Below are 15,675 nucleotides of genomic sequence, written 5' to 3'. Positions count from 1 at the left end.
TGATGTACGCAACAGTTGTCATGTTGTCTGATTGAAACCGTATGAACTTGGCCCTCGCTAGCTGAGGCCAAGCCTTGAGAGCATTGAATATCGCTCTCAGTTCCAGAATATTTATCGGTAGAAGAGATTCTTCCCGAGACCAAAGACCCTGAGCTTTCAGGGATCCCCAGACCGCGCCCCAGCCCATCAGACTGGCGTCGGTCGTGACAATGACCCACTCTGGTCTGCGGAAGGTCATCCCTTGTGACAGGTTGTCCAGGGACAGCCACCAACGGAGTGAGTCTCTGGTCCTCTGATTTACTTGTATCTTCGGAGACAAGTCTGTATAGTCCCCATTCCACTGACTGAGCATGCACAGTTGTAATGGTCTTAGATGAATGCGCGCAAAAGGAACTATGTCCATTGCCGCTACCATCAAACCTATCACTTCCATGCACTGCGCTATGGAAGGAAGAGGAACGGAATGAAGTATCCGACAAGAGTCTAGAAGTTTTGTTTTTCTGGCCTCTGTCAGAAAAATCCTCATTTCTAAGGAGTCTATTATTGTTCCCAAGAAGGGAACCCTTGTTGACGGAGATAGAGAACTCTTTTCCACGTTCACTTTCCATCCGTGAGATCTGAGAAAGGCCAGGACAATGTCCGTGTGAGCCTTTGCTTAAGGAAGGGACGACGCTTGAATCAGAATGTCGTCCAAGTAAGGTACTACAGCAATGCCCCTTGGTCTTAGCACAGCTAGAAGGGACCCTAGTACCTTTGTGAAAATCCTTGGAGCAGTGGCTAATCCGAAAGGAAGCGCCACAAACTGGTAATGCTTGTCCAGGAATGCGAACCTTAGGAACCGATGATGTTCCTTGTGGATAGGAATATGTAGATACGCATCCTTTAAATCCACCGTGGTCATGAATTGACCTTCCTGGATGGAAGGAAGAATTGTTCGAATGGTTTCCATCTTGAACGATGGAACCTTGAGAAACTTGTTTAAGATCTTGAGATCTAAGATTGGTCTGAACGTTCCCTCTTTTTTGGGAACTATGAACAGATTGGAGTAGAACCCCATCCCTTGTTCTCCTAATGGAACAGGATGAATCACTCCCATTTTTAACAGGTCTTCTACACAATGTAAGAATGCCTGTCTTTTTATGTGGTCTGAAGACAACTGAGACCTGTGGAACCTCCCCCTTGGGGGAAGCCCCTTGAATTCCAGAAGATAACCTTGGGAGACTATTTCTAGCGCCCAAGGATCCAGAACATCTCTTGCCCAAGCCTGAGCGAAGAGAGAGAGTCTGCCCCCCACCAGATCCGGTCCCGGATCGGGGGCCAACATTTCATGCTGTCTTGGTAGCAGTGGCAGGTTTCTTGGCCTGCTTTCCCTTGTTCCAGCCTTGCATTGGTCTCCAAGCTGGTTTGGCTTGAGAAGTATTACCCTCTTGCTTAGAGGACGTAGCACTTTGGGCTGGTCCGTTTCTACGAAAGGGACGAAAATTAGGTTTATTTTTGGCCTTGAAAGGCCGATCCTGAGGAAGGGCGTGGCCCTTACCCCCAGTGATATCAGAGATAATCTCTTTCAAGTCAGGGCCAAACAGCGTTTTCCCCTTGAAAGGAATGTTAAGTAGCTTGTTCTTGGAAGACGCATCAGCTGACCAAGATTTCAACCAAAGCGCTCTGCGCGCCACAATAGCAAACCCAGAATTCTTAGCCGCTAACCTAGCCAATTGCAAAGTGGCGTCTAGGGTGAAAGAATTAGCCAATTTGAGAGCATTGATTCTGTCCATAATCTCCTCATAAGGAGGAGAATCACTATCGACCGCCTTTACCAGCTCATCGAACCAGAAACACGCGGCTGTAGCGACAGGGACAATGCATGAAATTGGTTGTAGAAGGTAACCCTGCTGAACAAACATCTTTTTAAGTAAACCTTCTAATTTTTTATCCATAGGATCTTTGAAAGCACAACTATCTTCTATGGGTATAGTGGTGCGTTTGTTTAAAGTGGAAACCGCTCCCTCGACCTTGGGGACTGTCTGCCATAAGTCCTTTCTGGGGTCGACCATAGGAAACAATTTTTTAAATATGGGGGGAGGGACGAAAGGAATACCGGGCCTTTCCCATTCTTTATTTACAATGTCCGCCACCCGCTTGGGTATAGGAAAAGCTTCTGGGAGCCCCGGGACCTCTAGGAACTTGTCCATTTTACATAGTTTCTCTGGGATGACCAAATTGTCACAATCATCCAGAGTGGATAATACCTCCTTAAGCAGAGCGCGGAGATGTTCCAACTTAAATTTAAACGTAATCACATCAGGTTCAGCTTGTTGAGAAATGTTCCCTGAATCAGTAATTTCTCCCTCAGACAAAACCTCCCTGGCCCCATCAGACTGGTTTAGGGGCCCTTCAGAACCATTATTATCAGCGTCGTCATGCTCTTCAGTATCTAAAACAGAGCAGTCGCGCTTACGCTGATAAGTGTGCATTTTGGCTAAAATGTTTTTGACAGAATTATCCATTACAGCCGTTAATTGTTGCATAGTAAGGAGTATTGGCGCGCTAGATGTACTAGGGGCCTCCTGAGTGGGCAAGACTCGTGTAGACGAAGGAGGGAATGATGCAGTACCATGCTTACTCCCCTCGCTTGAGGAATCATCTTGGGCATCATTGTCATTGTCACATAAATCACATTTATTTAAATGAGAAGGAACTCTGGCTTCCCCACATTCAGAACACAGTCTATCTGGTAGTTCAGACATGTTAAACAGGCATAAACTTGATAACAAAGTACAAAAAACGTTTTAAAATAAAACCGTTACTGTCACTTTAAATTTTAAACTGAACACACTTTATTACTGCAATTGCGAAAAAATATGAAGGAATTGTTCAAAATTCACCAAAATTTCACCACAGTGTCTTAAAGCCTTAAAAGTATTGCACACCAAATTTGGAAGCTTTAACCCTTAAAATAACGGAACCGGAGCCGTTTTTAACTTTAACCCCTTTACAGTCCCTGGTATCTGCTTTGCTGAGACCCAACCAAGCCCAAAGGGGAATACGATACCAAATGACGCCTTCAGAAAGTCTTTTCTATGTATCAGAGCTCCTCACACATGCGACTGCATGTCATGCCTCTCAAAAACAAGTGCGCAACACCGGCGCGAAAATGAGGCTCTGCCTATGATTTGGGAAAGCCCCTAAAGAATAAGGTGTCTAAAACAGTGCCTGCCGATATAAACTTATCAAAATACCCAGATTAAATGATTCCTCAAGGCTAAATATGTGTTAATAATGAATCGATTTAGCCCAGAAAAAGTCTACAGTCTTAATAAGCCCTCGTGAAGCCCTTATTTACTATCTTAATAAACATGGCTTACCGGATCCCATAGGGAAAATGACAGCTTCCAGCATTACATCGTCTTGTTAGAATGTGTCATACCTCAAGCAGCAAGAGACTGCTCACTGTTCCCCCAACTGAAGTTAATTCCTCTCAACAGTCCTGTGTGGAACAGCCATGGATTTTAGTAACGGTTGCTAAAATCATTTTCCTCATACAAACAGAAATCTTCATCTCTTTTCTGTTTCTGAGTAAATAGTACATACCAGCACTATTTTAAAATAACAAACTCTTGATTGAATAATAAAAAACTACAGTTAAACACTAAAAAACTCTAAGCCATCTCCGTGGAGATGTTGCCTGTACAACGGCAAAGAGAATGACTGGGGTAGGCGGAGCCTAGGAGGGATCATGTGACCAGCTTTGCTGGGCTCTTTGCCATTTCCTGTTGGGGAAGAGAATATCCCACAAGTAAGGATGACGCCGTGGACCGGACACACCTATGTTGGAGAAATGTGTTGTCCGTTGTTATTAATTTAAAGACAATTATTGATGAATATCTTAGTATAGTATAAATTTACAGTATTATCAGATATACTTGTCTGTTACATTAACTTCTGAATACATGCAACATTAGAAGTTGCTAGACAACACATGAAGATGAATTTTAAAATTAGAGACCACCTATTTCTGATTTTTCTACCAGTCTCACAGGAATACCCAATAATTGTTTGCCTCGTTCATCCCATGTGGCATAACAGAGTTTAATTTAAATATCCAACCTGTTTCTTTTTGTAACAGAGCATTTTCGGTGTTGCCACCTCTGATGTCAGGTTTAACCCTTTCAATGCCCCAGCATTTAAAGGATGTTGTTTTGCCTGCATGATGTGACAGAAAATGTCTAGCTACACTAGTTAGTTTTTTGCCATCTTTTTGGTCCTTATGGGCATTGCGTATATTACATAAATGTTCTGTTATTCTTGTGCTCAATTTGCGTGTCGTCATCCCTGTGTAAATTAAGTTACACGAGCATGAAAGGCAGTAGATGACATTATCACTCTGGCAGTTAATATGTGTTTTGATTTTCCATTTTTTTGAAAATCTGTCAGTTATAAATTCCTTTTTGCTCATAAATTGGCATGTTTTGCAATGACCACATGGTGTTGAGCCCTGATAGATTGGTTTTTTATTCCTGTTTCTATCAAAGTGACTTTGTGATAAGCTGTCCTTGATATTTCTGGCACGTCTGAAGGTGAAAGAAGGCTTTTCAGGTAGTAATCCCTTTAATCTTTCATCACTTCGCAAGACGTGCCAGTGTTTTTTCACTATTGAGCTTACAAGTTCACTTTGATTATTATATGTAGAAATGAATCTTAGGTTATTTGTCTCTTGTACACATTTTTTGTTTTTGGGTATAAGAAGATCAGACCTATTTATGTTTAGGGCTTTCTGGTAAGCCCTGGCTAGCAATTTTTTGGAGTAACCCCTTTGAAGGAGTCTGTCACGTAATTCTCGTGCTGCCTTTTTAAAAGAATCTATATCTGTACAGTTTCTTCTAGTTCTCAAATATTCACCGTATGGGAGGCTGTTAATTGTGGAAGGATGATGATTACTCTGTGCATGTAGGATATTGTTAGTTGCAGTGGTTTTCCTAAATGTTTCAGTGACCAATCCATTATTGCTTTTGGAAATTATCAGATCTAAAAATTCAACTTTACTGAAGCTTTTATTGTATGTTAGATATAATCCAAATGGATTGGTGTTAAGTAATTTAATAAATTCTTCCCAGACTTCTAACGGGCCTTCCCACACCAGTAAGATGTCATCTATATACCTGGACCAGTGGGAGATGAATTTGGTGTATTGGTTCATATGATTATTGAACACTATCATCTCTTCCCACCAGCCCAGGTATAGATTGGCATATGTGGGCGCACAAGATGTGCCCATTGCGGTGCCACAAATCTGTAAGAAAAACTTATCATCAAAAACGAAGTAATTATGTGTGAGTACAAATCTTAATGTATTGATGATTAATTCTTTTGTCTGAAGATCCATATCAGTGTCCTTCTCTAAGAAATGAGCTACAGCTTTAATTCCCCACTCTGTTTTAATGCTCGTATAGAGGGATTCTACATCGCATGTAATTAGAATAGACTTATCTTTTATGGCAATATTTTGCAACTTATTTAGGATGTGCATTGTGTCCCTAGTATGTGATGGTAGGGCTTCCACAATTTTCCTTAGTCTAGCGTCAACATATCTGCTGGCTCTTTCTGTGAGTGATCCCATCCCTGACACTATTAGTCTCCCGGGCGGACAGGAGATATTTTTATGGATCTTAGGCAGTAAGTACATAGTGGCTACTTTCGGATTAGTAACTTAGATATTTATATTCCTTTTGGTCAATGATCTTATCTTTGAATGCTGTATCAATAAGTTTTTTGTCTAACTCTAGAAAATTCTCTGTGGGATTCCCTAATAGTTTCTTGTAATTGGAGTGATTAGACAGTTGTTTCATGGCTTCAGAGATATACATAATGTTTGGCCATATCACTATATTACCCCCCTTGTCACTATTTTTTATTTGGACATCAGTCCAAATGACACAATGGACTGATGTCCAAATAAAAAATAGTGACAAGGGGGGTAATATAGTGATATGGCCAAACACTATGTATATCTCTGAAGCCATGAAACAACTGTCTAATCACTCCAATTACAAGAAACTATTAGGGAATCCCACAGAGAATTTTCTAGAGTTATACAAAAAACTTATTGATACAGCATTCAAAGATAAGATCATTGACCAAAAGGAATATAAATATCTAACAGTTACTAATCCGAAAGTAGCCACTATGTACTTACTGCCTAAGATCCATAAAAATATCTCCTGTCCGCCCGGGAGACCAATAGTGTCAGGGATGGGATCACTCACAGAAAGAGCAAGCAGATATGTTGACGCTAGACTAAGGAAAATTGTGGAAGCCCTACCATCACATACTAGGGACACAATGCACATCCTAAATAAGTTGCAAAATATTGCCATAACAGATAAGTCTATTCTAATTACATGCGATGTAGAATCCCTCTATACGAGCATTAAAACAGAGTGGGGAATTAAAGCTGTAGCTCATTTCTTAGAGAAGGACACTGATATGGATCTTCAGACAAAAGAATTTATCATCAATACATTAAGATTTGTACTCACACATAATTACTTCGTTTTTGATGATAAGTTTTTCTTACAGATTTGTGGCACCGCAATGGGCACATCTTGTGCGCCCACATATGCCAATCTATACCTGGGCTGGTGGGAAGAGATGATAGTGTTCAATAATCATATGAACCAATACACCAAATTCATCTCCCACTGGTCCAGGTATATAGATGACATCTTACTGGTGTGGGAAGGCCCGTTAGAAGTCTGGGAAGAATTTATTAAATTACTTAACACCAATCCATTTGGATTATATCTAACATACAATACAAGCTTCAGTAAAGTTGAATTTTTAGATCTGATAATTTCCAAAAGCAATAATGGATTGGTCACTGAAACATTTAGGAAAACCACTGCAACTAACAATATCCTACATGCACAGAGTAATCATCATCCTTCCACAATTAACAGCCTCCCATACGGTGAATATTTGAGAACTAGAAGAAACTGTACAGATATAGATTCTTTTAAAAAGGCAGCACGAGAATTACGTGACAGACTCCTTCAAAGGGGTTACTCCAAAAAATTGCTAGCCAGGGCTTACCAGAAAGCCCTAAACATAAATAGGTCTGATCTTCTTATACCCAAAAACAAAAAATGTGTACAAGAGACAAATAACCTAAGATTCATTTCTACATATAATAATCAAAGTGAACTTGTAAGCTCAATAGTGAAAAAACACTGGCACGTCTTGCGAAGTGATGAAAGATTAAAGGGATTACTACCTGAAAAGCCTTCTTTCACCTTCAGACGTGCCAGAAATATCAAGGACAGCTTATCACAAAGTCACTTTGATAGAAACAGGAATAAAAAACCAATCTATCAGGGCTCAACACCATGTGGTCATTGCAAAACATGCCAATTTATGAGCAAAAAGGAATTTATAACTGACAGATTTCCAAAAAAATGGAAAATCAAAACACATTAACTGCCAGAGTGATAATGTCATCTACTGCCTTTCATGCTCGTGTAACTTAATTTACACAGGGATGACGACACGCAAATTGAGCACAAGAATAACAGAACATTTATGTAATATACGCAATGCCCATAAGGACCAAAAAGATGGCAAAAAACTAACTAGTGTAGCTAGACATTTTCTGTCACATCATGCAGGCAAAACAACATCCTTTAAATGCTGGGGCATTGAAAGGGTTAAACCTGGCATCAGAGGTGGCAACACCGAAAATGCTCTGTTACAAAAAGAAACAGGTTGGATATTTAAATTAAACTCTGTTATGCCACATGGGATGAACGAAGCAAACAATTATTGGGTATTCCTGTCAGACTGGTAGAAAAATCAGAAATAGGTGGTCTCTAATTTTAAAATTCATCTTCATGTGTTGTCTAGCAACTTCTAATGTTGCATGTATTCAGAAGTTAATGTAACAGACAAGTATATCTGATGATACTGTAAATTTATACTATACTAAGATATTCATCAATAATTGTCTTTAAATTAATAACAACGGACAACACATTTTTAAAGTGCCGCCCGTAGTGCTATATATTTTTGAGAAGTTCACATTACCATTTCCCTTATAATGTTCCAAATTGGAATCCAACTGCCAATGACTTAGATTAACGTCACTACCCTCAAAAATATGATTCATACCATTTACTACACATATGAGCTTCTTTTACATTGTATATGTATTTTCATACTAATGCAATTAAATGAGCAGCACCTGAATAGGAGAATATGTATAGTGAGGTTTAGAAAATGAAACATAGTTACAACCTAGTAAAACTCCGTACTCCGAAATTAGTATATTGGGCCCTTAAATGATAATGAACCAAAACTTATGTTTTATTATAAATCTGTATATGCTCAAGTAATTCGGAATGTACTAAGGCGTACAATGAGAGGTAGGAAATATGTCTGAGAAATAGGATAATAATAATCTCCACTATGAACGCTCACACAGTACAAAATTAAGGGGGAACCTTAAGGGATTATACAGCGTACTGAATAGAAAGGATACTGTATTAAATTAACATAGGGAGAATATGCTCTTATTGACCATACGCTAAGGAATAAACAAATATCTATAGAAGGATAACACATAACAACTAACATAGGTATTGCCACATAGGTTCCATAACATGGACTGGATCTAATCATGCAGCACCTAAACCGCTGGATAACGACCATGTATATATATATATATATCAATCCTTGATAGAGACAGGATATACTGACATAACACATGGATTGCCACATTAGTTTGATACTATGATTCTGATGTAGCCACGCAGCACCTAAGCCAGCAAATAAGTAGCCATGCAGCACCTAAGCCGGCAAATAATGCCTATGGATATGTGTATATTAGTCATACATATGAATAATGATATAACAACCTATAGATTAAGCAGTAACTAGTTGCAAAAAGGGACTTATGCCATTGTCTACATCCAATGACGATATTTACAAAGGATTGTTATCTGATAGACCAGCCGGTCCCCATTGTAACACTGCAGACTTAATGATTGGTACGTCAAAAAATGTTGGATCCAATTACGCCGCAAATGACAATCGCGCCTACCACGGTCACTGAATGGGCGGACGTCAACGTGAGATAGGGATTGGTTATGAACTTCCTTACCAGCACTACATAAAGGGGTGGCACCCGGGCCTCGGCTTACTTGTTCACATTGAGAAAGGCTGATTAATACAGCCGAAACGCGTTTGTGCTCATGGAAAGCACTTTGTTGTGCATCTACATTTGGTTTTATTACTGTCCCTAGTCCCTGACACCTGAAGCCGAGGGAGCTGCTATCAGCCAGGAAACAGGGGGGCTAGGTGCACAGTTTCAGCGAGGGTACATTATCAAGGATTCTCCTTGGTTTTTTTAAATGGTTACTATTAAAAATTCAATTTTTTAAATTCTACAATTTTAGGGATGAGTGCTAAATAAACCCTAAACCTTTTGGTTCCCTTACCTAACCCCTCTTGCACTTTAATAACTGGTACATCAAAACAAACCAAATCTGTATTTTCTGTGCAGTATAATTTTGAGAAATGAAAAAACATTACACTGAACCATCTGATGATTAAAGGCTGAGAAAACATTAATCGATCATAATTGTATAGAATATGCATAATATAACTTAGCCTTTTTTTTTTTAGTCCAAATGTCTCCTGGTTAACACGTTTTCTAAACCGCGTAACAGGGTTGGTCACTAATCATACTGGACAATTAGGATTAAAACATGTTTAATGTCAATGTACTTAGCCTTGCAAACATTTTATGAAAATTTTTATTCCACTAAGATTCATTAATCAAGCCAAAAGGAGAACTATAACATTTTTTTTAGCCTTTAAAACCCAAGGGGAAAGATACGTATTCTTAATTGTAAACTGCCACACCCTTACCCGCAGAGCAGTGGCAAAGCTGTTCTTCAAGTTGGAAGCAATGCTCATAAGTAATGGCTCCCGACAGGTTATCATGGCCATGCCAGCAGTAAGATTGCGCATCATGTGGTGAGCAGCCAGACGCATTCGAGACTCCTCAGAGTCTAGAGCAAAGTCTTTGCGTACAATCTGCTCACAGGTGGTCATGGCAATTTTGATGGAACGATCAACCACTGGATGGACTAGTTCCTGTACAGCACGTTCGATGGCTTGACGAACACACTGCTTTAGCTGAGGGTGAGCTTGAAAAAGAGGAATCTGTAAAAATGCAAATACAGTTTCAATGTCAAATTAAAATCGGATTTGAAAAGAATGTTCAAAAAATATTAAGAAATATTAGGAAAAGTATCATGCAATGTATTTGAAATAGCATTATATATTTTCAAACCATGAGTCACACATGCCTACCCCAGAAACTCAAAAGGACATAGCATAAGAAATGCTGTGGCAATTTCTAAAGAAGCTCTAATTTTTTATATAGACAAACCCAAAGATATCCTCTAGATGGGAAAAAACATAATTTATGCTTACCTGATAAATTTATTTCTCTTGTGATGTATCGAGTCCATGGATTCATCCTTACTTGTGGGATATTCTCCTCCCCTACATGAAGTGGCAAAGAGAGCACCCACAGCAGAGCTGTCTATATAGCTCCCCCCTTAGCTCCACCCCCCAGTCATTCAACCGAAGGCTAGGAAGAAAAAGGAGAAAACTATAGGGTGCAGTGGTGACTGAAAGTTTTAAAATAAAAATATATATGCCTGTCTTAAAAAACAGGGCAGGCCGTGGACTCGATACATCACAAGAGAAATAAATTTATCAGGTAAGCATAAATTATGTTTTCTCTTGTTAGATGTATCGAGTCCACGGATTCATCCTTACTTCTGGGATACCAATACCAAAGCTTTAGGACACGGATGAAGGGAGGGACAAGACAGGGACCTTAAACGGAAGGCACCACTGCTTGTAGAACCTCCCAAAAATAGCCTCCGAAGAAGAAAAAGTATCGAATTTGTAAAATTTTGAAAAAGTATGAAGCGAAGACCAAGTCGCTGCATTACAAATCTGTTCAACAGAAGCCTCATTTTTAAAAGCCCATGTGGAAGCCACAGCTCTAGTAGAATGAGCAGTAATTTTTTCAGGAGGCTGCTGGCCAGCAGTCTCATAAGCCAAACAGATGATGCTTTTCAGCAAAAAGGAAAGAGAGGTAGCTGTAGCCCTTTGACCTCTCCGTTTACCAAAATAAACAACAAAGAAGATGTTTGACGGAAATCTTTAGTTGCTTGTAAGTAGAACTTTAAAGCACGAACCACATCAAGATTGTGTAACAGACGTTCCTTCTTAGATGAAGGATTGAGACACAAAGAAGGAACCACAATCTCTTGATTGATATTCTTATTAGAAACAACCTTAGGAAGAAACCCAGGTTTGGTACGTATAACCACCTTATCTGCATGGAAAAAAAGGTAAGGTGAATCACATTGTAAAGCAGATAGCTCAGAAACTCTTTGAGCCGAAGAGATAGCTACTAAAAACAAAACTTTCCAAGATAGAAGCTTAATATCTATGGAATGCATAGGTTCAAACGGAACCCCTTGAAGAACTTTATGACCTAAGTTTAGGCTCCATGGCGGAGCAACAGGTTTAAATACAGGCTTGATTCTGACCAAAGCCTGACTAAATGCTTGAACGTCTGGAACATCTGCCAGACGTTTGTGTAGTAGAATAGACAAAGCAGATATTTGTCCTTTTACAGAACTAGTTGATAATCCCTTCTCCAAACCTTCTTGGAGAAAAGACAATATTCTAGGAATCCTAATCTTACTCCACGAGTAACCTTTGGATTCACACCAATAAAGATATTTGCGCCAAATCTTATGATAGATCTTCCTGGTGACAGGCTTTCTAGCCTGAATCAGGGTATCAATGACCAACCACGCTTTGATAGAATCAGGCTTTCAATCTCCAAGCAGTCAGACGCAGAGAAATTAGATTTGGATGCGTGAACGGACCTTGGATTAGAAGGTCCCGCCTCATTGGCAGAGTCCACGGTGGTGCTATAAGAAATACCGAAGCTCTCTCCTGCTTGATTCTGGCAACCAGATGTGGAAGGAGAGGAAACGGTGGAAATACATAGGCCAGATGGAAGGACCAAGGCACTGCTAGAACATCTATCAGTACCGCCTTGGGATCCCGGGACCTGTACCCGTAGCGAGGAAGTTTGGCATTCTGACGAGACGCCATCAGATCCAATTCTGGTGTGCCCCATAGCTGAATCAGCTGGGCAAATACCTCCGGATGGAGTTCCCACTCCCCCGGATGAAAAGTCTGACGACTTAGAAAATCCGCCTCCCAGTTCTCTACTCCTGGGATGTGGATTGCCGAGAGATGGCAAGAGTGATCCTCTGCCCACTGGATTATTTTGGTTACCTCCATCATCGCTAGAGAACTCCTTGTTCCTCCTTGATGATTGATATAAGCTACAGTCGTGATGTTGTCCGACTGAAACCTGATGAATTTGGCCGCAGCAAGCTGAGGCCACGTCTGAAGTGCATTGAATATCGCTCTCAGTTCTAGAATGTTTATCGAAAGGAGAGCTTCCTCCAGAGACCATAAGCCCTGTGCTTTCAGGGAATTCCAGACTGCACCCCAGCCTAGCAAGCTGGCATCTGTCGTTACAATGAGCCACTCTGGCCTGCGGAAACACATTCCCTGAGACAGGTGGTCCTGAGACAACCACCAGAGAAGAGAATTTCTGGTCTCCTGGTCCTGATGCAGTTGAGGAGATAAATCTACATAATCCCCATTCCACTGTTTGAGCATGCATAGCTGCAGTGGTCTGAGGTGTAGGCGGGCAAAAGGAACTATATCCATTGCCGCTACCATGAGTCCGATTACCTCCATACACTGAGCCACTGATGGCCGAGGAATGTAATGAAGAGCTCAGCAAGTGGTTAAGAGTTTTAACTTTCTGACCTCCGTCAAAAATATTTTCATTGCTACAGAGTCTATCAGAGTCCCTAGGAAGGAAACTCTTGTAAGAGGGAAGAGAGAACTCTTTTTTTATGTTCACCTTCCACCCGTGAGATCTCAGAAAAGCCAACACGATGTCCGTGTGAGACTTGGCTAGCTGGAAAGTCGACGCCTGAATTAAGATGTCGTCTAGATAAGGCGCCACTGCTATGCCCCGTGGTCGTAGAACCGCCAGAAGCGACCCTAGCACTTTTGTGAAAATTCTGGGAGCCGTGGCCAACCCGAAGGGAAGGGCCACAAACTGGTAATGCCTGTTTAGAAAGGCGAATCTGAGGAATTGATGATGATCTCTGTGAATAGGGATGTGTAGATACGCATCCTTTAAGTCCACGGTAGTCATATATTGACCCTCCTGGATCAGAAGTAGAATAGTCCAAATAGTCTCCATCTTGAATGATGGAACTTTGAGGAACTTGTTTAGAATTTTGAGATCCATGTATGTAGGTCTTCTACATAGCATAAGAACACCTCTCTCTTTGTCTGGTTTACAGACAATCTAGAAATGTGAAATCTCCCCCTTGGAAGGGAGCCCTTTAATTCCAGAAGATATCCCTGGGACACAATTTCTAAAGCCCAGGGATCCTGAACATCTCTCGCCTAAGCGAAGAGAGTCTGCCCCCTACTAGATCCGGTCCCGGATCGGGGGCTACCCCTTCATACTGTCAGAGGCAGCTGCAGGCTTCTTGGCCAGTTTACCCTTGTTCCAAGCCTGGTTAGGTCTCCAGACTGATTTGGATTGGGCAAAATTCCCCTCTTGCTTTGTAGCAGAGGAAGCTGAAGCGGGACCACCCTTGAAGTTCCGAAAGGAACGAAAATTATTTTGTTTGGTCCTCATCTTATTTGATCTATCCTGAGGGAGGGCATGACCTTTCCCTCCAGTGATGTCTGAAATAATCACTTTCAGTTCAGGCCTTGAAAGGAATGTTCAAAAGTTTAGACTTAGACAAATCAGCAGACCAGGACTTAAGCCATAACTCCCTGCGTACTAAAATGGCAAAACCTGAATTCTTTGCCGCTAATTTAACCAGTTGAAAAGCGGCATCTGTAATAAAAGAATTAGCCAACTTAAGGGCCTTAATTCTGTCCATAATTCCCTCTAATGGAGTCTCCATTTGAAGAGCCTCTTCTAGAGCCAAAAACCAGAAAGCAGCTGCAGTAGTTACAGGAACAATGCATGCAATAGGTTGGAGAGAAAAACCTTGATGAACAAAAATTTTCTTCAGGAGACCCTCTAATTTTTTATCCATAGGATCTTTGAAAGCACAACTGTCCTCAATAGGTATAGTTGTACGCTTAGACAGAGTAGAAATAGCTCCCTCCACCTTAGGAACGGTCTGCCATGAGTCCCTTATGGTGTCTGATATGGGAAACATTTTCTTAAAAACAGGAGGGGGAATGAACGGAATACCTGGTCTATCCCACTCCTTAGCAATAATATTCACAATCCTCTTAGGGACTGGAAAAACATCAGTGTAAACAACCTCTAAGTATCTATCCATTTTACACAATTTCTCTGGGACCACTATAGGGTCAATATCATCTAGAGTTGCTAAAACCTCCCTAAGCAATAAGCGGAGGTGTTCAAGCTTAAATTTAAAGGCAATCATATAAGAATATGTCTGAGGAAGCGTCTTTCCTGAATCAGAAATTTCTCCCTCAGATAACAAATTCCTCGCCCCTTCAGAGCATTGTGAGGGCATATCAGATACGGCTACTAAAGCGTGAGACGGCTCAGCATTTTTCCTTAACCCAGAGCTGTCCCGCTTTCCTTGTAAACCAGGCAGTTTGGATAAAACCTCAGTGAGGGTTGTATTCATAACTGTGGCCATGTCTTGTAAAGTAAATGAATGTGACGCACTAGAGGTACTTGGCATCACTTGTGCAGGTGTTACTGGCTGTGTCACTTGGGGAGAGCTAGATGGCGAACCCTCATTTACTCCTGACTGATAATCATCTATTGCCCTATTTTTAAGTGCTAATATATGTTCTTTATAATTTATAGACATATCAGTACAATTGGGACACATTCTAAGGGGGGGTTCCACAATGGCTTCCAAACATATTGAACAAGGATTTTCCTTGGTGTCAGACATGTTAAACAGGCTAGTAATGTAACAAGAAAGCTTGGAAAACACTGTAATCAAAGTAAATAACACTTAGAAATAAAACGGTACTGTACCTTTAAGAGAAAAAAGCTGCACAAGTTCTGCAAAACAGTGTAAAAAAGCAGTAAACTTATCTAAATTTTTACAGTAGTATCTTATAGCCTTAGTAACTTTGCAAAGCTATGCAAATAAACAATTAACCCCTTAATGGCAAAACCGGATTGAAAAAACGTCAAAACTGGTAAAAAAGACTTCCAGCACCTTGCCACAGCTCTGCTGTGGCGCCTACCTGCCCTTCAGAACGATTTGTGGGGAAAACCCTCCTTTACAGCCCTCAAACACAGCAGGAACTTCTAGAGAAGCAGTTGGATGTCTCTAAGCAAAAGAAACTGTGCAACTGAGGCGCGAAAATAGGCCCCTCCCACCTCACTCAATGTTTTGAGGCCTATTAGAAAAACACCTGAGTCTCTCAACCATGTGGGTTAAAAAACCCTAAAAAGCCACAATGACCCCTTTAGTCCCTTCAAAAAAACGTTATAATTGCATCATTTACTGAACAAACAAAAACGTTTTTTTCCTA

The 15,675-nt window shown here is 40.7% G+C and overlaps 1 protein-coding gene across 1 annotated transcript in view; it reads right to left on the bottom strand.

Annotated features, from left to right (window-relative positions):
• Nucleotides 1–15,675, bottom strand: part of CNOT1 (CCR4-NOT transcription complex subunit 1) — a gene marked incomplete in the record, with an annotated part of 753,971 nt that overhangs the window by 243,921 nt on the left and 494,375 nt on the right. The window contains 1 exon segment of the mRNA XM_053702424.1: nucleotides 9,919–10,215. Within this exon segment, the coding sequence (XP_053558399.1) occupies nucleotides 9,919–10,215 (297 nt within the window).

The sequence above is a fragment of the Bombina bombina genome, chromosome 1 (assembly GCF_027579735.1).
Source record: "Bombina bombina isolate aBomBom1 chromosome 1, aBomBom1.pri, whole genome shotgun sequence".
Taxonomy (NCBI): Eukaryota; Metazoa; Chordata; class Amphibia; order Anura; family Bombinatoridae; genus Bombina; species Bombina bombina.
Note: the sequence above shows the minus strand (reverse complement) of the source record. Positions and strands in the feature narration are given on the sequence as shown.